At 43.0% G+C, this 26,185-nt stretch overlaps 3 protein-coding genes across 4 annotated transcripts in view; 1 reads left to right on the top strand and 2 right to left on the bottom strand.

Annotated features, from left to right (window-relative positions):
• Nucleotides 1-449: 449 nt before the first annotated feature.
• Nucleotides 450-6,866, bottom strand: LOC120031574 (glial fibrillary acidic protein-like). The gene is made up of 10 exons (XM_038977382.1): nt 6,646-6,866; nt 3,717-3,876; nt 3,111-3,260; nt 2,778-2,897; nt 2,589-2,684; nt 2,105-2,239; nt 1,881-1,991; nt 1,595-1,705; nt 1,261-1,385; nt 450-1,107 (listed from the first exon to the last, which is right to left on the bottom strand). Exons 1-10 carry the CDS (start codon nt 6,864-6,866, stop codon nt 450-452), a joined length of 1,887 nt encoding a protein of 628 aa, XP_038833310.1.
• Nucleotides 6,867-14,852: 7,986 nt separating this feature from the next.
• tstd3 (thiosulfate sulfurtransferase like domain containing 3) lies at nt 14,853-20,465 on the bottom strand. Its single transcript, XM_038976826.1, has 4 exons — nt 20,237-20,465; nt 19,857-20,042; nt 15,946-16,105; nt 14,853-15,349 (listed from the first exon to the last, which is right to left on the bottom strand). Exons 1-4 carry the CDS (start codon nt 20,361-20,363, stop codon nt 15,292-15,294), a joined length of 531 nt encoding a protein of 176 aa, XP_038832754.1. The 5' UTR covers nt 20,364-20,465; the 3' UTR covers nt 14,853-15,291.
• A 1,573-nt stretch (nt 20,466-22,038) lies between these two features.
• Nucleotides 22,039-26,185, top strand: part of LOC120031117 (ubiquitin carboxyl-terminal hydrolase 45-like) — a 41,143-nt gene continuing 36,996 nt past the window's right edge. For both annotated transcript variants that reach the window (XR_005473706.1, XM_038976699.1), the window contains exons 1-5: nt 22,039-22,297; nt 23,369-23,484; nt 23,747-23,916; nt 24,122-24,222; nt 24,522-24,622. Coding sequence is in view for 1 of the 2 variants with exons in the window: in XM_038976699.1 (XP_038832627.1) it covers nt 23,382-23,484; nt 23,747-23,916; nt 24,122-24,222; nt 24,522-24,622 (475 nt within the window). In the remaining variant the exon portion in view is untranslated. The remainder of the gene's footprint in view (nt 22,298-23,368; nt 23,485-23,746; nt 23,917-24,121; nt 24,223-24,521; nt 24,623-26,185) is intronic.

Below are 26,185 nucleotides of genomic sequence, written 5' to 3'. Positions count from 1 at the left end.
CACAGAGTTTCTGAATATGTGGTTCAAAGGCACATCACAAGAGCTGAAGGGTACTGCTTGACTAGGTTGCAGGGTCATTCATGGTCTCATGTCTTGGTCAAAGGTCAGAGACCAGACATGAGCCGTCAGTGCAAAGCTCCAGGGGCGTGAGGGGTTAAGGGGTGAGAGGAGGTCACATGGTCATTTACGCCTATTCCTCATCCGAGTCGTCGGCAGCGCCAGAGATTATGTAGGTTTGCTCCGTTGTGTCGCTTTCCAGTGTCTCATCCTCTGATTTAACTGTTCTAAGGGAAATAAAAAAATTACCTGGTTGAATAAGTTTCTTTACAAAAGACACGATGTGAAGAATTTTCACTGTGTTAAACATTCTGACCTAACAATGTTCTATCCTAACAATGGTCAATGATAAACCTACAATACTCTCATTATTGTTTAAGTCCAGGTTACTTTTACCTGATGAGCACCGTCCTCCTCTCTGTCATCTCCACTGCCTGCTCCTCGTGGGAGTACTCCATGGAGGCGCCGTACCCATAATCACCTGCACCTTTTCCCATGCCTTCGCCCATGCCTTCAGCATTGCCTCCAGCACCCATGGCTCCAGCACCCATGCCTTTAGCACCACTGGCTACAGCACCAATTCCTCCACCATCCATGCCTCCACCCATTCCTCCAGCACCTGTGCTTCCAGCTCCTAGGCCTCCAGCACCCACGCCTCCAGCACCCACGCCTTTGGCTCCAATTCCTCCAGCTCCCATTCCTCCACCACCAATGCTTCCAGCTCCACCCCTGGCTCCTGCACCCAATCCTCCAGCTCCCATCCCTCCAGCACCCATTCCTCCAGCACCCATTCCTCCACCAAGGCTTCCAGCTCCACCCCTGCCTCCTGCACCCATGCCTCCAGCTCCCATCCCTCCAGCACCCATGCCTCCACCTAAGCTTCCAGCTCCACCCATTCCTCCACCCATTCCTCCACCACTGCCTCCAGGTCCAATGCCTCCAGCCATGCCCACACTCATCCCAGCGCTCATGGAGCTTGAGCTGCTACTCATTATGGACATGGTCCCAACCATGGTTGTGAGTCGCAAGTCCTCGCCCTCAATCAGCTTCCTATGGAAACAGAGAAAAGCCATATCAATGGACAAGAATCAAGAATATATGACATTACCACAAATGCGATCTTCTAAAGGTTATTTACATGCTCTGTATGATCCTATCTAAATCCATTGCACTAAACCTGGCATCACCCGAGTGGTACCTCACCTGTAAGTTGTGATCTCAATCTCCAGAGCCATCTTCATGTTCAGAAGGTCCTGGTATTCACGCAGGTGCAGAGCGATCTTTGACTTGGTGGATTTCAGCTCCTCCTTCAGGGCCTCAATTCTTGCCTGTGACGTCAAAAGAGCCAGCCTGAGTTTGCACCTTAGTAGGCTACAGATGAAAGGTTCAACACCAACCTTTCATATGTACCCTACTTCGATTTGAACTGTGTACAATCAATTCAGATAGATTTAATGGTTGAGTTCTGTAGTAAACCGGACTGAGGTAAGGTTCATGAATAACTGGACCATTCCACCTTCTGATCTAACGTGCTCACCTGAAGGTCCTCCAGCTCTTTCTTGTACTTTTCCTGTGCTTCACGAATTTGTGCCTCCAGAGCCTCATTCTTGGTCATCAGAGCTTCCAGGCCACGCTCTTTGTTTAGGATCTTCAAAGGTTAGGAAAAATACAATACAAATGTATTTTTCATTCATATTTTGATTGAGGAAAATATCCATTGCCATAGGCGACAACTCTTATTTAGTTATAGCCTCGATAATAATAGTTCATGTGTCACATTTTACAACCATGTAGGAATATCTTTATCAAATAGCCTAACTTACATCCTTCTTGGCGCCAGCAACTTCTTCCCTGACACTTCGAACTATATCCACATGTTTTGTCGTCTTGCTGTTCAGGTCTTCAAATTTACTTTTATACCAGGAATCCATTTCCTATGACATATAGGGGCCATGAAACACATATTCTGGGGTCATGAAACCCATTCACACCTTGAAATGAATGACTGCTGTATGAATACACTCCAGTTAATTATAAATAGGCCTACCTGTAAATTCTTTGCCGCAATTTCGTCATACTGAGCTTGGATTTGTTTGAGAGCGCCTGAGATGTCGGGGAGGTCATAAGCGCTCTGGGCTGAGGAATGGGCAGCATATATCATTTTCAGTAGCTCTTCAATTTCCTGAGAAAGAAAAAATATTTAAAAAATCTGCCTGCAACAGAGCATGCTGGGAAATATGACAATGAGGCCCCTCCCACATCTGTGGAAAACTCCATAGATTTAACTCCCTTTCCCTGGTTACTCTCAACAGAGTTAAAAGTACTCCACCCCAATGAACTCCAGTTTTCAACACAGGAAGCATATCACTCTCTTGAGGGTTAAGATAACTCATAAGAGTGAATTTAACCCACCCGAAAATGTAACACTGCGATTTCAACTATCCTTGATTTACTGTTTATCATTTCGTCCGTTAGCGAGCGTTGGTACAGGTCGGTCCAAATCAATCAGTGCGCACTATAACGCGACCTACCGCTTTATGCACCCTCTGAAGGAATTCAATCTCCACCTCCAACTGCTCCAGCTGTTTCTCCAGGGCGATGCGCTGAGAGGTGGCTCTGTCCACATCCTGAAAACCACATAGCGGCACACAATGGCGTCAATGTTGATGTTTATTAGGCAATTTTGGCTAAGACTATACAGTGATTAAACAGCCTCTCACCGGACGGAATGCTTCTATCTCCATCTCGGCCCGCCTCCTCAGCTCAACCGCCTCCTCGTATTTGACTTTGGTTATCTCCAGTTGACCTGCCATGGCCTCTTTGCCAGCTAAGGCTTGGTCCTGTAAACCAAAACACAGATTAATCTTTATTGGGGTTTAAAGGTAACACGCGAGTCACCATATTGGACACATTCCAATTCTCGCTCTCTATTTCATTCTTTATCCCTCTCCTCCTCTCTGTGTGTGTGCGTGTGTGTGTGTTTCTGTTTTCTCCGAGGTAAACAAGAAAAATGGGGACAGTGATGACGTGTGGATTAAGCCATTCTGTCTCACCCGCTGCATTCTCATCTGATCTGCAATCCTCTTCAGATCTCTCAGCTGATCCTCATAGAGTTTGCGCAGGCCCGACGGCTTCACGAACCGGTTCTGGATGCCGTCAATCTCCATCTCCAACAGCTTGTTCTGCTGCTCCAGGGATCGAACCTTTTAAGAGAATGACAATGGCAGGGTATGAATTATCATCAAGTTCACCAGGGCCCCTCACTTGAATATGCTCGCTGCCCAAATACGTGGGAATAATGAGCGACTCCGTCCCCACAGCCAGAAGGCGCGTTTCTCCACTGCATGCCTGTATGGCACACTCAAGCAAGCGTCGTCTAATCAGACAAATTCCATCAAATAAACATTGTTCCTCTACTTAAGGGCGGCAGAATATCGCACAGATGTTAAAGAATATTGGCTGTGGCACTGAGGCAATGTATCCGGCCAGAACTCACACACAATAGCACATGCATGTGAAGAACAGCTATGTATAGACTATAGCTTACTCGAAAGTTGGCTATCTCTAATATGAAAGGTACAAAACAACAAGTTCATCCCCATACGTTGCGTCAATTAGTCTGTGCACCTTGTGTGTGAGCAAGCGTGGTGAGTGCTTACCTTCTCAATGTAAACAGCAAGTCTGTCATTCAGTACGACCATCTCCTGCCGCTCACCACTGCGCGTGCTGAGGAATACTTTGTTCTCCGCGGCAGATGCGTCCAGGTCCACCGGGGCCCCGTTGCCATAGCCCACACATGCCATGGTTCCCACATTGCCGCTAAAATGACAGACAGTTCAACACTCACCGCTTGACCTGGAGATAACTGACATCACTTTGTTATTCTGTGAACATCAAGACATAACGTCAACATGAAATGTTTTAAAGGTTATTGCCACTTGCGTGTCATATCACAGCCATCGATGGCCTGTCACAATATTTTATTAATTTCCAGGTGCCACATTTGTTCCTACTCTGATGTCAGTGGCACATTTTTGGGGGGCTGGGCTGAAGACGTCTATATCCGTCCGCTAATACAGGACTAGTAAAGGCCCAGTGCACTACTTTTTGTGATAAAAAAAAAAACGAAATGTATTTGTATTTGAGTGTTTAACAGCATTTGTAACTTGAGTCTGATAATTATCTGTACACAACAATGAATCTGATAGCCTAATACTTGCTTGATATAAAGTATGGTTTCCAGTTTCTTTCAATACTTTGCAAATACAACTTATTTCTATGTGAAAACAGAAATGGTCTGATCGTCGCGCTTACCCAGAGCAATTTACAGTAGTGAGTGCATACCTATTCATTCTCTTTTGTACTGGTCCCCCGTGGAAATCAAACCCACAACCCTAGCGTTGCAAGCCCATGCTGTACCAACTGAGCCACATCCTCACAAACCACTTGATGTCTCAATGTACTCAATTACTGTATTGTGCATTGTTTTCCTTCGTGTTGATGGGAAGTCTACAGGTACCTAACCTAGATGACCAGCCAATACAGTAATGTACATTGACATTAAGTGGTTTGTAAGGATGGTAATTTAATACGTCTCAAAAAGTGTTTGTTTTCCATGTTATTTGTTATTTGTTTGTGTATTTCCCATAACTTTGCATCTTTTGATGTAAATGTTTGACGATAGGGTTTTGTTCTTTATTGATTCCATTAGAATGACAATCGCAGAGAAAGGGACAGGGCAACAACTCTTACACTTCCAACTATTGAATCCTGCAAAATACTGTTCTTAATTATACAACTTTTTATTTTTATTTTTACAAAGCGTAATTTATAGATTTTTTTAATTCAGATTTTTCAGGGGGTGCTACAGCACCCATAAATCCCACACCTATGGACTACAACTGTTACAAATTAAAATAATTCATTTTAATCAAATGAATGTTGTTCTCATGGATATGAGCTATTTTGCTGTTTTTGAAATGTATTGAATTTAGTCTCTTACAATGTTTAGGCCTACCTACTTATTTACACCTAAAACCTAAAATTCACAATAATATAAAGAGTTGTACATTTTTTGGATGCTAGTCCTGTAGGTTAATCGTTATGTGGAAAATTGACATAGGCCTTACTGTTTTCGTTTTAATCAATTGATGCCTTCGAATTGCATCAAAAATACATTTAGAAATGGGCTAGTGCTGCACAATAAGAAACAATTACAACTGTGGTGGATTATAAATTGTCTGTGGTTCCACTATCTAAGAGTTCATTTGCTTGATGGTGTTTTTAATGCTTGATTACAATAAAGGTAGCCTATCAACTCTGAAAGCCAGGCTTGTCTCTAGTGCAATTAGACAGGAACATGTATTTCACAGAGTGAAGGAGAATTTGATTTGTTATGTCTGTCAGGAAGAATTGTGGCAAGTCTTTGAGTCATCTGTCAGTAAGGAGACAAATTTGCCCATAGCCTCAGAAGAGCAGTAAGTGGAGGGGAGGTACATACACTATTGACAGCAACTTATCATCTATCTTGTACTGTAATAACTGCCTGTATTTTGGTGGTAATGTAACACAAGTCGCTTTCTGTAAATTCACAAATAGAATACTTGTGGTGTATCAGCAGTGTGTCATCTCGCACTCTCTTTAAGATGTTACCTATATTTTATCAACTGTATCTATATAACCTCTATTACCCACTACTATGCCAAACCGAACCATACTGTGCCTTACTGGGCTTGAACATTTGAGTAAAACCACAGATTGGACAATGAACCAGATATTTCACTGGATATATGAATATGTAGCATCCGGTCGGTGTTTCCACTCACTACCAAATATGGTGATGAAAGGGTAAGGGGGATACCTAGTCAGTTGTACACTTGAATGCCTTCAACTGAAATGTGTCTTCCGCATTTAACCCAACCCCTCTGAATCAGAGAGGTGCTGGGGGCTGCCTTAATCAACAGCCACGTCTTTGGCGCCTGGGGAACAGTGGGTTAACTGCCTTGCTCAGGGGTAGGACGACAGATTTTTACCTTGTCACCTCGGGGATTCGATCCAGCAACCTTTCGGTTACTGGCCCGACGCTCTAACCACTTTTTTGACATTCTACAAATTTTTCCCTCAATGAAACATTTGATCTTAATACAGTTTTCTGTTTCCAAAACTAGAACCTGTAACAAACAGAGTGGACCACGTTTTGTAGACTTTATCCTTTGGCCAAGTTTCTAAAAATAGCATTGTTTAGAAGGAGTGCATGGGCCAATTGAATTACAGTATTGCACATAGGCACTTCAGAGAGTAGGCGTTCCCTGAAATGCGCAAATAAATGCTAAAATGCGCCAGTAGGATCTCGCTAGCTCATGCTTGACTCTGCCCACTTCCTTGCTTGTTCTGCCCACGATGATTAATTTGCTCCCATTGGAAACAGCAGGCTCTGGTCTATCTTGGGTTCGTTATAAAGATCTTTGATATAGCCCTAGCAACTACGGTGGATGTGGAACCAGGCCAGCTCAGTACAGCTCAGTTTGGCTTAGTTATGTGAAAAGGCTATTAGTGTACTAGGTGTACAGGGTGGAGTGAGCATCTTACCCAGCCATGCGGGCGTTGCGTGAGGTGGAGACGGTCCTTCTGCCCATGGTCTGGGCCTGCATACCGCTGGCTCCGGCACTGCGTGAGTAGCTGGCTGACTGGTGGCGGTTAACTCTCCGGGTTGGGGATGGGCTGGACACCCTAACCTGGTAGGAGGATGAGCTGCTGCTGTCCTCAAAGTGGCGTCGGTAGGACGAAATCCTCTCAGGGCTGCGACTCATGTTGGCGGCTGCTCGGGTTTGCCTTTGTCTGCGTTCTCTGGAGGTGGTCAGTCTTCACCTATGGGACCTCTGCTGCTTTTGTTGTGCACTAGCTCCATCGCCTGAGGCTCTTTATATTCCACACGGCCTGGCTTAGCCCAGCCCAAAGGCATGGCCTGGCCCAACCCAACTCATGAGCCAAGACCTCTGGAATCTCTAACCTCAGCACCACAGTGGGCCAGACCTGCCACGACATTCAGACATCTGCCAGCACCCTGCGAGGAGCTGAATAGGGGCTATGGAACAGAAAGGCAGATAGAACAGAAGCAGCGCTAGCAGGGCCCATTAGGCAGTAGGTGCATCCAACAGCAGTCACTGATGTAATCTGCTCCGATGGGGCAGGGGGCTTTAATTGCACGCAGAGCACAGGGCCAGGGGGTGACCCGATGAGGTCAGGCTGGCTTCAGAGGGACAAGGGGCTGCCTGAGATTTGACATAAATTGGTACTTATTAGTCTGGTCTGTTTTTTACATTAAATAAAGGATATGCAGAAACCAAATAGAAAATGGAATTAACTGCTTGAGAGAGAATCAGGGAAACTGAAGAAGCAGGGGGGTTGGTCTGAAGTTCACGCTTGATGTGGCAGAATGATGTGAAGGGAGTAAACGATAGTCTGGTCTGGACAGGGAGTAGCTCCTACAACAACACCTATAAGGCCACTCAGCCGGTCAGGGCGTCAGCAAATAGACATGGTCCTGACAAGATACTGCCTTGATCCTAAACCCTAACTGACCACTAACCAACAAAACCCCCCAAACATACTCACAAGCATAGGCAGTAAGTACATACAGCATCAATATGTGTGTTCCCTATTACTACCTATGCACCACTGAAGTCAGGCTTCTCGAATGAGCTACACTAGGCCAGCACTGTACATAGAAGATAGAAAACCTTCTGCTGGCCTACGTACTATAGTCAGGATATTATGGTTCCCACCCATTATTTGCTTGAGCCACTGCCAAAATCATAAAACTGTCAAAAATGGTGCCACTTTATTTTACAGTGTTATTACTGTGATAATTATTGTACATACAGTGTAGGTAATGAATACTCACTGTTATACTGTACATACAGCAGTAAAACGATTCACAATAAAGGGGCCATCTCTCAGCTGTTTACCAAAACAGTGGCGTAGTGTAGGCTTTGTTGTTGTTTGAACTGCAGATTGCCCCTTTAAGTACAGCAAAACAATGGGTATTGATTGACAAGAATAATCACATATTAAAGTGTTACCTCAAATACAGTATATTGGACTCTTGTCCTCCTATAGGCCTTTTTCCTGATCTGAAAAACTGCAACATTGTAACATTGTGTGAGGGTGTCAACACTTTTACGAGAGATTCACTGAATTTTCCATTGGTAAGATTCTTTCCATTTACCTCAGAGCTTGCAGGCGTGTGGGATGTGGAGGAGTCTGCTCTGCGTATCTCAGTGATGAGAACAGAAGCTAAGTATGCCCACCAGCGCAGTTCAACATCTAATCAAACTATGACATCACTCATCCATAACATACTCGCTCCATTGCACAAGGGTGCACAGTGCCGGAGCCATATATAGAGAGATATACAGTGCCTTCAAAAAGTATTCACACCCCTTAACTTTTTCCACATTTTGTTGTATTACTGTCTGAATTTTAAATGGATTAAATTGAGATTTTGTGTCACTGGCCTACAAACTCAATACCCCATAACGTCAAAGTGGAATTATCTTTTTAGAACATTTTCCAAATTCATTAAAAATGAAAAGCTGAAATGTCTTGAGTCAATAAGTATTCAACCCCTTTTGTTATGGCAAGCCTAAATAAGTTCAGGAGTATACATTTGATTAACAAGTAACATAATACGTATCATGGACGCACTCTGTGGGCAATAATAGTGTTTAGTATAACTGTTTAGTGACTACCTCATCTCTGTACTCCACACATATAGTTATCTGTAAGGTCCCTCAGTGGAGCAGTGAATTTCAAACACAGACTCAATCGCAAAGACCAGGGAGGTTTTCCAATGCCTCACAAAGGGAACCTATTGGTAGATGGGTCAAAAAAAGCGTCCATTGAATACCCCTTTGAGCATGGTGACGTTATTAATTACACTTTGGATGGTATCAATACACCCAGTCACTACAAAGATACAGGCGTCCTTCCTAACTCAGTTGCCGGAGAGGAAGGAAACTGCTCACGGATTTCACCATGAGGCCAATGGTGACTATAAAACAGAGTTTAATGGCTGTGATAGGAGAAAATTGAGGATGGATCAACAACATTGTAGTTACTCCACAATACTAACCTAAATTACAGAGTGAAAAGAAGGAAGCCTGTATTGTCGCGACTTCCACCAAGGGTGGTTCCTCTCCCTGTTCGGGCGGTGCTCGGCGGTCGGTGTTGCCAGCCTACTAGCCATCACCGATCCATTTTTCCTTTTCCGTTTGTTTTGTTTTTGGTTCATTCACACCTGGTTTTCATTTGCTTTAATTTCTGTGTGTATATTTACCCGTTTCCCCACTCAGGTTTGTGCAGGATTATTTTTCTTGTTGCTTATGGAGGCTTTCCTCAGTGTATTTCGCGCGTGTTTATTATAGTAAGGTGCCTTGTGTTTGTGCGCCTTACGGGAGTACTGTTAGTTCCCATTATCTTGGGCGTTGTTTTGGGGTATTGTACTATACCGTTTTTTTTGGACTTGCCCTTATTAAAACATACGCTACACTGACTTCTCTGCTCTCCTGCGTTTGACTCCTGACCTACCTTCAGTGCGTAACGCAACATGTACAGAATACGAAACATAAAACATCCATCCTGTTTGCAATAAGGCACTAAAGTGAAACTCAAAAAAAATTGGCAAAGAAAAAACTTTATGTCCTGAATACAAAGTGTTATGTTTGGGACAATTCCAACACAACACATCACTGAGTACCACTCTTCATATTGTCAAGCATGGTGGTGGCTGCATAATGTTATGGGTATGCATGTTCTAGGCAAGGACTAGTGAGTTTTTTGGGGGGATAAAAATAAACAGAATAGAGCTAAGCACAGGCCTTATCCTAGAGGAAACCCTGGTTCATTCTGCTTTCCAACAGACACTGGGAGACAAATTCACCTTTCAGCAGAACAATAAACTAAAACACAAGGCCAAATATACACTGGAGTTGCTGACCAAGATAACATTGAATGTTCCTGAGAGGCCTAGTTACAGTTTTGACTTAAATCTGCTAGAAGATCTATGGCAAGACTTGAAAATGGCTGTCTAGCAATGATCAACAACCAACTTGACAGAGCTTGAAGAATTTTTAAAAGAATAATGTGCAAATATTATACAATCCAGGTGTGCAAAGCTCTTGGAGTGTCACGCCCTGACCTTAGAGAGCCTTTTTATTCTCTATTTTGGTTAGGTCAGGGTGTGACTAGGGTGGGTACTCTAGTTTTTTGTATTTCTATGTTGGCCTGGTATGGTTCCCAATCAGAGGCAACTGTCTATCGTTGTCTCTGATTGGGGATCATATTTAGGCAGCCTTTTCCCACCTGTTTTGTGTGGGATCTTGTTTTTGTATTGTTGCTTTTTAGCCCTACAAAGCTGAACATTTCATTTGTTACTCTTTCTTGTTTTTTTGTGCCGGTGATCATAAATAAAAATGATTAACCTACCCCACGCTGCATCTTGGTCCGACCATCCTTCAAACAACGATCGTTACATGGAGACTTACCCAGAAAGACTCACAGCTGTAATCGCTGCCAAAGGTGATTCTAAGATGTATTGACTCAGGGGTGTGAATACTTATGTAAATTGGATATTTCTGTATTTCATTTTCAATAAATATGCTAAAATAAAAAATAAAAACATGTTTTCACTTTGTCATTATGGCATATTGTGTCTAGATGGGGGGGGGGGGGGGGAAACACATATTTAATCAATTTTTAATTAAGGCTGTAACACAACAAAATGTTGAATAAGTTAAATGGTACGAATACTTTCTGAAGGCACTGTAAATTACTATGGCTCTGCATTGTCCTAGAAAAGACGTCAACTTGTCCAAAAATATTTCTTACTTTCTGTTTTTGGCTATGTACCCTTTCATGAACAGGGTTCGGGTGAATTCCATTTATATTCAGGAAGTAAACTGAAATTCCTATTCCAATTTGAATCAATGGATGTCTATGTGAAAAATGTGCAATTGGAATGACAATTTACTTCCTGAAATGGCATTGGTCCCAACCCTGGTTCAAGATGGCAATGTAATTAAACAGAGAATGTTGAGCCAGGAAAATTAAGAAGACACAGACATTGCTGCTTCTGAAGCAATTCTGAAAGATCTGCCTCTCATTAATGTGCCTGGATTGTGTTTCTGGTAGTTTTTTAGTTGGATGAAGTAGAGAACCACTAGGTGAATAGATGCCTGTGGCTATGTACTTGTGTACAAGGACTGTTGAATTTGGCAACAAACTTGACACATCTATCATTGATGACAAAGGAACTTGTGAATGCCTTCTGGAGGTTATATGGCAAATTCATATGGAGAGGTATTGGTTATTTCAAGTGGTTATTACATACAGTATATCACCCCATTGCACCAGCTTTCTACATGGCAGGGATTAAGTTACCAATACCTTTTTCATAGCAGACAAATATCCTAAGTTAATTCAGTTATATAGCATATCATATGGCCGTGTCTGTTATTTCATGAGAACATGTATTTCCCTAGTAAATAATGTTCTTTGTACCTTGTTATAGATTTTGCCTAGTATCCACTGCTCGATCCTCAGATAACCTTTTTGACAATTAAAAGAGACATGGTAAATCAATGTGTGTTTATTTCATTTCATACAGAAGCTAAATAAAGTATTGTGTATTTGATCAGTATATGCAGCAACAACCTACCTATCTATATTATATCCAATAACTTAGCCTTCAACACAGCATGTTGTATTCACCAATGCTCATATTTACTTCACAGGAGAGACCTGGGCCACGTTGAGTAGGCAAACATTGTGGAACGCTGCAGATAGAAATGTCACGAATAGATGTCATTCTTTATTCTGCATGTCAATCAAGTTTATTTTATAAAGCCCTTTTTACAACAGCAGTTGTCACAGTGCTTTACCAGTTACCTGCCAAAATCCCAAAGAGCAAGCAAAGCAGAAGCGAATCAGTGGCCAGGACAAACTCTCTAGACAGATAAAACCTTGGAAGAAACCTAGAGAAAAACACAGCTCAGAGGGTTGGGCCCATCCTCTTCTGGCTGTACCAGGTAGAGATTTTTAGTACAGGCATTTAAGGCCTGATTGTTTTTCAGTTCATAGTGTTTGTTAGACTGATGGATAAGCAGACAGAGAATCATGTCTGTCCTACACAATATATTTCTATCTGAATGTGTCACAATGTTGTGCACTGCTGAACGCAGCCCAGATACAATCTGAAGCCAAACATATCCCATATTACCATATCAGCTACCTACGGTACCCTGCACAAAGTACAAGGTTCACAGCGACATACTCCACCAATAAAAACATTATCATTTGGAGTTGATTATTATACAACGTGTGGATCTAATCCTGGATTCTGATTGGTTAAAACTGCATTCTAGCCGGTGTCTATTCCAGTTACCAGCGGCTAAAACTATGACGTTGAAATGCCTATTTACTCTGTTCCATCTGACTGCGCAATCCACTGTCTCGTCAGCCCAGCCACACAATTTATACACTAGATCTACACTGTAAAAAGCATCTAGACATTATCTCCCATTTCTTTTAGACTAGCATTTGGTTTTCAACAGCAGATATTTGTATTAACCTTGCTGTCTATATCTCCAGCATTTGCAACATTGTTTCAATATTGAAATTCGATCTCCAGCTGTACCACAGTACTGAACGTGTCGGGGGTAAGGACGAGACATACAGGCTGGCCTCTTTTCTCAGCCATTCAAAATCCTGAATCGGCACAACGTTTCTGAATATATACAAAGAAATGTCAATAGAAAAAAAAATGGATCTGGTTTGCTGTCATTGCAGCTTCAGTTTGAAGTGATTACGTTAGTTGGCTAACGTTTCACAGGTATCTCTTCTGAACAGTGGCCTGGTGAGAGAGCAAATACACTACATGACCAAAAGTATGCTCGTCGAACATCTCATTCCAAAATCATGGGTATCAGTATGGAGTTGGTCCCCCCTTTGCTGCTTTAACAGCCTCCACTCTTCTGGGAAGGCGTTCCACTAGATGTTGGAACATTGCTGCGGGGACTTGCCTCCATTCAGCCACAAGAGCATTAGTGAGGTCGGGCACTGATGTGTGATTAGGCCTGGCTCGCAGCTGGCATTCCAATTCATCCCAAAGGTGTTTGATAGGGTTGAGGTTAGGGCTCTGTGCAGGCCAGTCAAGTTCTTTCACACCGATCTAAACAAACCATTTCTGAATGGACCTCACTTTGTGCACGGGGGCATTGCCATGCTGAAACAGGAAAGGCCCTTCCCCAAACTGTTGCCACAAAGTTGTATGCACAGAATCGTCTAGAATGTCATTGTATGCTGTAGCGTTAAAATTTCCCTTCACTTGAACTAAGGGGCTTAGCCCAAACCATGAAAAACAGCCCCAGACCATTATTCCTCCACCAAACTTTACAGTTGGTACTATGCATTCGAGCAGGTAGCGTTGTCCTGACATTTGCCAAACCCAGATTCGTCCGTCGGACTGCCAGATGGTGAAGCGTGATTCATCGCTCCATAGAACGTGTTTACACCACTCCAGACGACGCTTGGCATTGCACATGGTGATCTTAGGCTTGTGTTCGGCTGCTCGGCCATGGAAACCCTTTTCATTAAGCTCCCAACGAACAGTTATTGTGCTGACGTTGCTTCCAGAGGCCGTTTGGAACTCAGTAGTGAGTGTTGCAACCGAGGACAGACGATTTTTACACGCTACATGCTTCAGCACGAGGCGGTCCCGTTCTTTGAGCTTGTGTGGCCCACCACTTCGTGGGTGAACCGTTGTTGCTCCTAGACGTTTCCACTTCACAATAACAACACGACAGTTGACTGGGGCAGCTCTAGCAGAACTTTTACGAACTGACTTGATGGAAAGGTGGCGTCCTATGACGGTGCCACGTTGAAAGTCACTAAGCTCTTCAGCGATCATGGCAACGGAACATATAGAATGAACGACTGGGTCGCATCCATAGACAAAAGGACTTAACGACTGGGTCGATACTCTGGCAACCGAACCGATAGAACGAATGACCAGCCGACTTGGGTAGTAACCCTAGATTTGTGTCGGATTATATCTCGTGGAATAATTAAATAGTATGAATAAATTCATCAAAATCGTGTTTTTAATGAAAATATGTCAATCATTATTTGAATATTGGTAACCCATTGTATACAAATTATAATGCCCTCAAAGCTGTGTTTCGAGGATATATTAGCATGGTTTGCTAATAATACCCATGGCAATATATATCATTTCCAGTGTGCCTTGTATTTTGAAGTGAATTGTAGAGTTACCACCCATGACAGAATTTGTTAGTGGTTGTTGAATTTGTTCATTTTCAAGACATGGTTGTTGAATTTATTCATTTTCAGTCCTGTGGACTTAACCAAGTGAATTCCTACTGTTAGGTGAATATTAACATTAAAATTGAAATGTTTATGAAAATACCCAACATATACAGTATCATAAGACCTTACTTTGATGGCCAAGTTTTACCCAAACACAGAAGGGTTAGGAACCTCCTGATTTACAGGCCATATCAAGACTGCAAGTCTCATTATGCTGGCTTACAAAGTGATGAGTAATTCCTATTCGAATCTAGCCAGTGTTAGGACATCCAACAGTTGGAATTTTTAATTCACCTGCAACCAGCATTCAGAATGACTGTTATGGTTAGGAATATTAATAAAAGGAGACTACCATTTAACCTGGAACAACCATTTCAGTAACAGGTGCAATAAATCAAACTAACTGATTGAATTCGTTCATTTATCTTTATGTAGCATAGGATTTTGAACTTAATCAATGTACATGCAAAAACACTTAAAACAATCCTATTTTTTTTTTTGCTGCAGTAGAGCATGCTGGGAAATACGATAATGATGGGTGTGAATTTCTCCACAGAGAAACTGACACAATCACACTTGAAACGGGTTATTAACACCAACAATGGGTTTATTTTAAACCACAGGGTCAATTTCACTCTTGAATCAACAGGTAACAGTGGTCAATTTGCTGTGTACATTCCCTCTAATGATATAAAGCAAAATTGGCTATTTATGGATTACCTTCCATAATAATCTGAAATGTCAGATAATAGCTCAATCTTGATTGATTAAATAAAACCTTATAAACTTCTGGTATGATTAAGCAAAATGACTTCCAAGAATGGCACAATTCTTGAGCCTCCCAGACAATCAGCTTTCCTGTTCACATTTTGCCCAATCTTGCCATCCACCTGCATAGTGTTGTACGCTGGAAAGAGAGAGAAAAGGAAGAGAATAAGTGAGCGATTAATGCTTAAAGAACTGGGCAGCAGGTAGCCTAGTGGTTAGAGCATTGGGCCAGTAACCGAAAGGTTGCTAGATCAAATCCCCGAGCTGACAAGGTAAAAATCTGTCGTTTTGCCCCTGAACAAGGCAGTTAACCCACTGTTCCTCGGTAGGCAGTCATTGAAAATAAGAATTTGTTTTTAACTGACTTGCCTAGTTAAATAAAGGTTAAATAAAAACTGATATAATGAAATAGTCCCTGTTTTTCACAACTACAGCATAAATAATACATATTTCCATGTACTTAATCAGATGTTTTGGTACTGTATGTGGCACTTCCCCATGGTGCTGAGCATGCTGGGTAAAGCGCTGTTGTGTAAGGAAGTGAAATAAAATCGGTCTTAAACAGAATTAACTCAAGAGCTGATTTGTATTTTCTATAGCATGAAAAAGCATGACATGAAGAAATCTCGAAAGTGAGAAGTTATTTCTAGCCTATGCATTTTATGTCAATATGATATAGGCCTGCAATGTATAGTATGGTACTACTAGTAGTGTGTGCATAATGCAGTCTCTCACTCTTTATATCCTAGAGAGACGGCTTGGTCTAGGGCTTTTTGGCTCCTGATCCCAGCCAGGCAGGAAAAGACAATGTGGTCTGTCGCCTGGGGCATGTCTCCACCATACTTCTCCTTGAACTCCTCAGGGTTCAGCTGGAGGGCAATGTTCACCTGTCCCACTGCAATGGAATGGAAAAGAACAGTATACAACAGAACTGAGGCATAAAGAGCAGACCTTTTTTACACAATTGTGTCCTATGAATATCATGTCTTTATCATGTCTATCTGCAAATCAGTAGCCTATGTCCCTAACAGTGTGCTAGGAATGTCAAAGAGGTTGGTGGAAGCCCACGAGTGCTACTAGAAGTTGTCATAACATAATGTATTTGTTTGCATTGAAATGGATTTGTTTTTGTGCCAGAAAATCATATTGTAAAAGAAAAGGGGAGCGGCACACACTAGGAGTGCAGATGCAATAATTGAATAACCAATGTTTTAACAGCTAAGCTGTCTCCATCAGGATAACACAGCGGGTCACTAGCTTGTATATACACTGAACAAAAATATAAAAACACAACATGCAACAATGTCAATGATTTTACTGCGTTACAATTCATATAAGGAAATCAATCAATTGAAATACATTCATAAGGCCCTAATCTATGGATTTCACATGACTGGGCAGGGGTGCAGCCATGGGTGGGCCTGGGAGGACATAGGCCCATCCACCTGGGAGCCAGGCCCAGCCTTTTTCCCACAAAGGGTTTTTATTACAGACAAAAATACTCAGTGTCATTAGCTGTCTGGGTGGCTGGTCAGATGATCCCGCAGGTGAAGAAGCCGGATGTGGAGGTCCTGGGCTGGTGTGGTTACAATGTGGTCTGCGGTTGTCAGGCCGGTTGGACGTACTGTCAAATTCTCTAAAACAACGTTGGAGGCGGCTTATGGTAGAGAAATGAACTTTAAAATCTCTGGCAACAGGTCTGGTGGACATTGCTGCAGTCAGCATGCCAATTGCACACTCCCTTAAAATGTAGACATCTGTAGCATTGTGTGACAAAACTGCACATTTAAGCGTGGCCTTTTACTGCCCCTATCACAAAGTACACATGTATACTGTAGTTTGAAAGGACACACACAGTTGTCTGTAATCATGGCCGGCTGAGGCTTGACTTCATTGGTGGATTTACAGATAAAATAGAACATATAAAAAAGCATGAATGATTACATATGATCATACCGCCATAATCAAACAGGGAAAGGTTCATCCAGAGGCGGCACTCCCAGTGGCCGGGGACTTTAATGCAGGGAAACTTAAATCAGTTTGACCTAATTTCCATCTCCAAGTTAAATGTGCAACCAGAGGGAAAAAAATTGCTCCACCTTTACTCCACACACAGAGATGCGTACAAAGCTCTCCCTCGCCCTCCATTTGGAAAATATGACCATAATTCTATCCCCCTAATTCCTTCTTACAAGGAAAAATTAAAGCAGGAAGCACCAGTGACTAGATCAATAAAAAAGTGGTGAGATAAAGCAGATGCTAAACTACAGGACTGTTTTGCTAGCACAGACTGGAATATGTTCCGGGATTCTTCCGATGGCATTGAGGAGTACACCACATCAGTCACTGGCTTTATCAATTAGTGCATTGAGGATGTCGTCCCCACAGTGACTGTACGTATATTCCCCAACTAGAAGCCATGGATTACAGGAAACATTCGCACTGAGCTAAAGGGTAGAGCTGCCGCTTTCAAGGAGCGGGACTCTAACTCGGAAGCTTATGAGAAATCCCACTATGCCCTCCAACGAACCATCAAATGGGCAAAGCATCAATACAGAACTAAGATCGAATCATACTACACTGGCTCCGATGCTCGTGAGATGTGGCAGGGCTTGCAAATGATTAGACTACAAAGGGAAGCACAGCCGAGAGCTGCCCAGTGACACGAGCTTACCAGACAAGCTAAATAACTTCGATGCTCGCTTCGAGGCAAGTAACACTGAAATATGCATGAGAGCATCAGCTGTTCCGGACGACTGTGTGATCACGCCACGCTCTCTGCAGCCGATGTGAGTAAGACATTTAAACAGGTCAACATTCACAAGGCCGCAGGGCCAGACAGATTACCAGAACGTGTACTCCGAGCATGCGCTTACCAACTGGCAAGTGTCTTCACTGACATTTTCAACCTCTCCCTGTCGGAGTCTAATACCAACATGTTTCAAGCAGACCACCATAGTCCCTGTCCCCAAGAACACTAAGGTAACCTGCCTAAATGACTACCGACCCGTAGCACTCACGTCTGTATCCATGAAATGCTTTGAAAGGCTGGTCATGGCTCACATCAACACCATTATCCCAGAAACCCTAGACCCACTCCAATTTGCATACAGCACCAACAGATCCACAGATGATGCAATCTCTATTGCACTCCACACTGCCCTTTCACACCTGGACAAAAGGAACACCTATGTGAGAACATTAATCATTGACTACAGCTCAGCGTTCAACACCATACTGCCCTCAAAGCTCATCACTAAGCTAAGGACCCTGGGACTAAAGACCTCCCTCTGGAACCCGATCCTGGACTTCCTGATGGGCCACCCCCAGGTGGTAAGGGTAGGTAACAACACATCCTCAGGGGTGCATGCTCAGTCCCCTCCTGTACTCCCTGTTCACTCATGACTGCACGGCCAGGCACGACTCCAACACCATCATTAAGTTTGCTGATGACAACAGTGGTAGGCCTGATCACAGACAACGATGAGATGGCCTATAGGGAGGAGGTCAGAGACCTGACCATGTGGTGCAAGGACATCAATCTCTCCCTCAACGTGACCAAGACAAAGGAGATGATTGTGGACTACAGGTAAAGGAGGACCAGCACGCCCCCATTCTCATCGACGGGGCTGTAGTGGAACAGGTTGAGCGCTTCAAGTTCCTTGGTGTCCACATCGCCAAAAAACTAACATGGTCCAAGCACACCAAGACAGTCATGAAGAGGGCACGACAAAACCTATTCCCCCACAGGAGACTGAAAAGATTTGGCATGGGTCCTCAGATCCTCAAAATGTTTTACAGCTGCACCATTGAGAGCATCCTGACGGGTTGCATCACTGACTGGTATGGCAACTGCTCGGCCTCCGACCGCAAGGCACTACAGAGGGTAGTGAGTACTGCCCAGTACATCACCGGGGCCAAGCTTCCTGCCATCCAGGACCTCTATACCAGGCGGTGTCAGAGGAAGGCCCTAAAAATTGTCAAAGACTGTTCTCTCTGCTACTGCACGGCAAGCGGTACTGGAGTGCCAAAGTCTAGGTCCAAGAGGCTTCTAAACAGCTTCTACCCCCAAGCCATAAGACTCCTGAACAGCTAATCAAATAGTTCCCCAGACTATTTGCATTGCCCCCCCCCCCCTCCTTCTACGCTGCTGCTGCTACTCTCTGTTATTATCTATGCATAGCCACTTTAATAACTCTACCTACATGTACATATTACCTCAATCACCTCAACACCGGTGCCCCCGCACATTGACTCTGTACCAGTACCCTCTGTATATAGCCCCACTATTGTTATTTACTGCTGCTCTTTAATTATTTGCTATTATTATCTCATACTTTTTTTGGGGGGGGGTATTTTCTTAAAACTGCATTGTTGGTTAAGGGCTTGTAAGTAAGCATTTCGCTGTAAGGTCTACCTGTTGTATTCGGTGCATGTGACAAATAACATTTGATTTGATATGTAATTTGGCTACATAGGCCTACAAAACATTATTTACAATGGATAGCAAAAACAAAATCACAAGAATGGCTTGAGATCAAACTCTACGTCATATTGTACCATGCTGCAGCACATTTTACAATATGCAGATTTGTTCTTTAGAGGTTTATGTCATGAGACAGGTCATAATGAATAAGGTAACTCACGAGGTACGTTGATTGACCCCGGGATGTTTCCGTACTCTCGGAGTTCCCACGGCTCCCGGACATCTATTACCACACTTGTTCGGGTAGCGAGTAGTTTCTTTAATTGTTCGTAAGAGACATCCGTTTCTGGCAATGGGGATGAGCTGAAACTACGTAACAGGTACTCCTTGTGGGTGGCATGGATATCTGAAAGATATAAAACAACGGTTGTTTACTAGTGAGCAAAAAAATAAATAATGGGTTTACCAGCATTTTGAATGAGTTTTATAGTGTAAAAGACTCACTACAAACGTTTACAATTAAGCCTCACGTTTTCAACTTCGCTGATTACACAGCCTTACGACTGGTTATTCATTTCAACCCATGCCAAGCAGACTTACATGATGCACATCGGGAGTGAGTACCGAATGTGTTTGACAGTTCTCTTCGTGAGGCTGAAATGGCATTTCGGTTTGCTAAAAGCCATGGAATCGCTGGAGCAAGCCTCGAACAAGCTTTCTGAGCCATGTCAATATTTACACGTAACTAAATCAAAGGTTTCAAAACTCAAAACGGCACTACTGTATTGTTAAGTGTATTCACTGCTCCAGCACTGTCGTTTTCTTCTTCTTCTTCTTTGGGTTTTATGAGGAACAACACTCAAAAGGTGTATTGTCGCCACCAACTGGACGGGGGTAAAACATTTACAAGAGAAAATTCAACTCCATACGGGAAGCGAAAATGTACATCAATCCACATGCACTTCAACAACAACAAAAAGTAACAAAAATATATACTTTCCCAATCCTTCAGTCCTTCAAAAACGGAAATACCCTACTCAGGCAGAGAACGTATGGGTAATTGCATACTTGGAGTGTGTCTGAAAGTGGGCGTTACAAAAAAACATCAGTTGGTGGATCAACAGTGATGGGTGTAACATCAGCACTCCATTACTGGTTAGACCAGCCATAGCCAGGTGCACCACGGCTTAATGTCACCCGGAGCGAGCGTACCACAGGGGAATGTCATCACTGACCCCTAGGTCTAGGGCTCCTTGTGTGCCTGCTTGCTTCTCAGGTTGTTCTTCTTCCCCTCTGTAGATCGAGGACCAGTCCCAGCACCAATCCAGATACCATTGGCCGGTCCCAGCACCAGACCACCCGATGAAGTGCGGAGGGAACAAACACCAGACCTTCACCCGGAGCAAGCGGACCACAGGGGAGTGCCACAATTGACCTCCAGGTCTAGGGCTCCCTTGTGTCTGCTTGGTCTTCAGGTTGTCTTTCCTCCCCTCTACAGATCCCGACCCAGCCCCAGTTCCCGGTGCCGGGTTCCTGTTTTCTCAGAGGCCCACAGTCCCAGCACCAACCCCTGGTTTTCCAGCACTGTTACCACCACAATTTCTAACCTGGCCCCAACACCAACCCAGGTTTTCCTGGTCCTAGGCCCAACACCAGCACCAACCCTGGACACAGCACTGACCAACCAGAATTGCCACCTTCATCCAGCAACTGGTAGCTCAACCCTTCCCCTCCCCAAAGACACATTGTGGACTGACTGACGGACTGAATTGATTGGCAGATTTGTCTGATTCCTTTTTTCCATTCATTGATTTCTTTTCTTTTTTTCTCTTCTTAACTTTTGTTTGATTGGATGATCATTTGGTTTGCTTTAATTGAATTGATTACTTATAGTTTGAATTGTTGATTATTTTGAATTAATGTTCGACTGAATTTTTACTTGTTGAACATTTTAAACTGTAATGAATTTCGGAATAACCAAATAAATTGACATTAATGTTTACATAGCAGGTTAAGAGAACTAATGTAGCAGCTTGTGAGAATTAATGTGGCAGGTTAGGATAATGAGGATAAGGTTAGGAAAAGGGTTAGGTTTAGCTAAATGTACCTCTTCAGATGCAAAATCGTTCAATCCCAGAAAGTGTTCAACTGCAAAACAATCAAGTGCCGTCCTTCTGACTGACATGCGCAACATTGCGCGTGCACCGAAGTGTACGCATCACACCAAAGACAGTAAAACGCACTTCTCAAATCAAATCTGTCGTATGTTTACACAAGCATACATATTTTCTTAAGAATATAGCTCCATAATTTACTTTACAACCATCATAACTTCGCTTTTCCTGCTAGCTGTGTTTAACCTGAACGAGCCACCATATTGCGTCACATGTTGAGTTCACCAATTTGACTTTTTGTTGGTTCAGATGGTAGTTCTCTATGTTCCCGATAGTTTTAGAAAGCCAAAATTATAACTGAAACGGTATTTTGCGTTTTGGACACTAGCTACAAGTATTCTGTGGACTTTCGAGTTTCTTGTCATGTATGACATACAATACAGTTCTCAATCTTTTGAAATAAGTTACGACGCTACAGTGTGTTGACATATTAGCTAGCTAGCTAACTTGCTAGCTCATTGGCCAGTTTCAGGGCAAAAATAAATAGGTGAGTTGTTTCGTGTTAGCAACAACATATTTTTAAAATCATCAGAGGCAATGTGGTATTCCAGCTAGTAGCAAAACGCGTTTAAAACCACGAACTCCCAAGTTAACTTAGCTAGCTAGCTAACAGTCTATATTGCGACCCATTTGACAGTACTAGTAGCTACCTGTAACGTTAGTTAACTTGTCATGCTCTGCGTTAGCTAAACGTCACGGTGGCTTGACTTGGTTTTATATTGTTATATTAAGTGTAACCCAGTTAAAATAGATTTGTAAAAGACAATTAAAAGTATGGTCTGTTTTTGTAGCTATGGCCTTCTACAAAATAGAGCTGTGTCATATGCTTTTGCGTTTGCATCATGTTGAAGTTGATGACTTTATAAATTAGTTGAACCATTGTCGATATCTCTACAGAACAAAAGATTTCAGCTATTGTCGTTTAGATTATTGTGTGTGTGACTGTGCCCTCCTAACGTTAGTTCAGTCTGGAGGCCAGGCATCTTCATTATTGCCACTCTACAGCTCTTACCCACACTAGATTCAACTTATTCTAATTGTGGTGGCCATTCAAGACCATGACTATGTGATTCTTTGAATCTGTTGTTGTGTTGGGCTGGGCTGAAACAAAAGCCTGCACATACAGCAGCCCGTCAATGCCAGAGATGCCCAGTAAGTAAGTAACCTTCCACGAGTTGGAGCGGCTCGTAAGAGCAGATCTCCTGTTTCTGTAGCGTGAGGCAGCTTGATGGACAAGTATATCCCCTGGACGGGATGCTAGTCTATTGCAGGTCCTTACCGCCAATCTATCTCCTTAATGCTGGGTGCCAAGCAGAGACACACTGGGTCCCATTTTTACTGTCTTTAGTATGACTCGGTCAGGGATCGAAATCCCAACCTTCCAATCTCAGGTGGACACTCAAATCACAAGGCCACTGAGTTGGTTAGAGTTGCCCAGCCCTATACTAAATCATGCAGCAAAGCTCTTAGATTTGCCTTCAATGTTTTCTCTTGGCCCAGTCGGTTTTGGGCACTGCTTAAACCCCAGAGTGGTACTGATATTCCTATGTCTCTCCAGTCTACAGCTACAGATGCGGCTAAAGGATCCCTTCTCCTTGAAAGCCGTCGGCATGACTAAGCGGACTAACAAGCCAAGGAAGCCTCGAGATGAGGAGTCGTCGGACGAAGTAAGCGGTAAGATCATGCTCCCTGTTGTGATGAAAAAAAACATATGTTTCTATATAGGCTGCCTAAAGAAGTTTAATTGACCCAATAAGCCTTCTGCATGTTCTGCTCTAGTAATGGATAGTCCAATCATGTCTGATTAATTCTACGGCAGGGGACTCGTGTAGTTCAGATTATGCCTTTATTTGACATCTATTGTAAATCATGGTCATTAAGGGATTTGTAGATGCTGGGTTAGCGAGCAACATCAATGTGACTTCTTGCTCCTCAGGGCTGACCTGCCAGCATGTCAGCAAGGCAGTGGACCTGAGCTCAGTCAAGAAGGTGGTGACCTCGAGCATGTGGTCGATGTGTTCAGATTGCCTGAGGGAAAGGACTATGATAGATGGAGAGCCAGCCAGTGGCCACGACATCCTCGTATGCCTCAAGTGCGGCTTCCAGGTGAGCTTGGACTTTGAAATATTTTATCTAAGGCGGGAGGATGAAGGTTCTGTCAGTATTTTGATGTATGAATTGCTGCACTTGACATGCGATTCAGAAGTTATACACTGTTTGTTTCATTTGTAACAATCTGACCGGCAAAGAGTATGGATGGTGGTAGCCTATCTAAGAAATGGTGATCCAGTGATCTTTACCCCTTTCACAGGGCTGTAGCCAGTCAGAGAGCCAGCACTCCACCAAGCATCACCAAACCCTCCACCTTGAGTCCCACTGCATCACCGTCAGCCTCGGCACCTGGAAGGCCTGGTGAGGACCCTACAGCAACACATGGAACATACAGATTATAACAGGACGACAACATTTTTTTTTACAGCCATTCTGCCGTTCCAAATAGGCTGATGTAGCACTATCCCTTTGTCTTCACTGTAGGCAGAGGGTCTTAAACTGAAAAGTTATTTGAATATTTACATTTTGCCTCAGAATATCTCCAGTAAATGTTGTGAGCAGTAGTTATTCACACCACCTAAAATAATGACAATTTCACATCAGTAAGTTGATGGCTGTGTTTGCTGCTCTCTCTCTCTCTCTCTTCAATTTGTTCACAGGTGTTTTGAATGTAATGAAGAGCTCTCCACTCACTGCAATAAGAAGGCTTTGGCCCAGACCCTGGACTTCCTACAAAAGCACTCTGTCAAGGCAGCCTCAGGTAACACGTTCAACACCTGACAAGGCCAGCCACTCAATGAAAGGTGATACATTTGAGGTATATTTATGTGTAGACTAAGAGAACAGCAAGGCTACCACCTGAAATGAAAAAGGGTGGGTAAACAGTGCTACACCGCACAAGGTGCTGCTACAACTCCCACTTTTTTTCAAATTGAAATATTGACGTTTCTTGGCTTTGACAAAGGCGCGGGACTGAATGAAAAGCTGAAGAATTTAATAAATGAGAACCACTATTCAAAAAAACTATCTTCTAGGCTAGAGCCTAGATTTCCAAGAAGCAATTTCAGCTTCCTTTCACTTCTATGTATTTTGAGTGCAATTGCTATTGGTTTTTACAATATGTGCTAATACATAGAGATATAGGTTATTACTGAATGCAGAAACCCTCTGTGGAGACTCTTCTCCTCTATAAACTTACATTGGTGCCTGTAACTCCATTGATGTTCACCTGAAGGTGTGGAGTTGAGTGTAACACACCAGCTCCCCCTGGTGGCCAAGGCTTTTTGGATTCCAGAATCCAGACACCTTTTTCTTTGAAACTGTGGCCCATAAAATTGTTAGCTAAGGATGTGCATCTCTTCTTTCATGAAAGATTCGATACGCATCTAGCTGCATGGGCTCCGATATGATTCAGGAACGATACGTTTTAGTTTGAAACGATTCGGTTTGATTAGGGGAATAAATTGATGTGATGCGATTCGATGCACTAAAATGTATTGCATGAACACATTTCTATTTAAATATCTGCTGCTGAAGGGAGCTCAGGAACTGGGCCTCTCTGATCTGGTTACTTCTCTAAGCTGTGTGTGTGTGTGTGTGTGTGTGTGTGTGTGTGTGTGTGTGTGTGTGTGTGTGTGTGTGTGTGTGTGTGTGTGTGTGTGTGTGTGTGTGTGTGTGTGTGTGAGAGAGAGAGAGAGAGACACACCATGTCAAAGGTGTGTATAGGCAGTTGAGCCCAGACTGAGCATCTACCACCCCACTATCAGATTAGGGGTGGTGGAAATGTATGCTTTTTGTCCCCCCACTTTTTATCTGAAATCACATCACCCACTGATTTAACTTGTCATTTTTACAGATTCAAAATGTTTTGAGCTAGTACTATGTCAATATTTATATTTAGAAATTAGCATGGTATTTAGCAAATTAATATTATGCCGCTTTGGATTTTACCCTGTCTTGAAAGTGAATGGTTTAGACAGGGTTGTCAACTAGGTTAGGCCTTGTGCCAATTTTTTCTCTGGGCTAATAGTCTGCGGGCCAGAACATTATTTGTATATAATATTAGCACAATTAATTGGCCTACACTACGAATTGAACAACATTTTTAACACATCTGATTAGTACATGATAAATTCAGTGACAAAAACATAATAATTTTGATCTGATTACGTTCATAAAATCACCATGTCCCTCCCTATTCATTTATTTTAGTCTTTCTCTGTGCGTTGATTGGTGGGGTAAAACAGGTCTACGTAGGCTACACTACTTTTTCTAACGTCAACATTTGTTCAGAACAATTAGCTTGATCGTAAGAGAAAATGTC

The sequence above is a fragment of the Salvelinus namaycush genome, chromosome 37 (genome assembly GCF_016432855.1).
Source record: "Salvelinus namaycush isolate Seneca chromosome 37, SaNama_1.0, whole genome shotgun sequence".
Classification (NCBI taxonomy): Eukaryota; Metazoa; Chordata; class Actinopteri; order Salmoniformes; family Salmonidae; genus Salvelinus; species Salvelinus namaycush.
This window is presented reverse-complemented; position numbering and strand designations above follow the sequence as displayed.

Bases quoted from the DNA above. Each gene is read 5' to 3' on its own strand.
- LOC120031574 (XM_038977382.1), bottom strand. From the start codon at position 6,866: ATGAGTCGCAGCCCTGAGAGGATTTCGTCCTACCGACGCCACTTTGAG. The intron at 3,261-3,716 runs GTAAGCACTCAC...TTCTCTTAAAAG, and splicing joins TTGCTGTTTACATTGAGAAG to GTTCGATCCCTGGAGCAGCA. The intron at 2,685-2,777 runs GTGAGAGGCTGT...TGTGGTTTTCAG, and splicing joins AGATAGAAGCATTCCGTCCG to GATGTGGACAGAGCCACCTC.
- tstd3 (XM_038976826.1), bottom strand. From the start codon at position 20,363: ATGGCTCAGAAAGCTTGTTCGAGGCTTGCTCCAGCGATTCCATGGCTT. The intron at 20,043-20,236 runs GTAAGTCTGCTT...TATATCTTTCAG, and splicing joins TCACTCCCGATGTGCATCAT to ATATCCATGCCACCCACAAG. The intron at 16,106-19,856 runs GTGAGTTACCTT...ATTCCATTGCAG, and splicing joins GGGGTCAATCAACGTACCTC to TGGGACAGGTGAACATTGCC.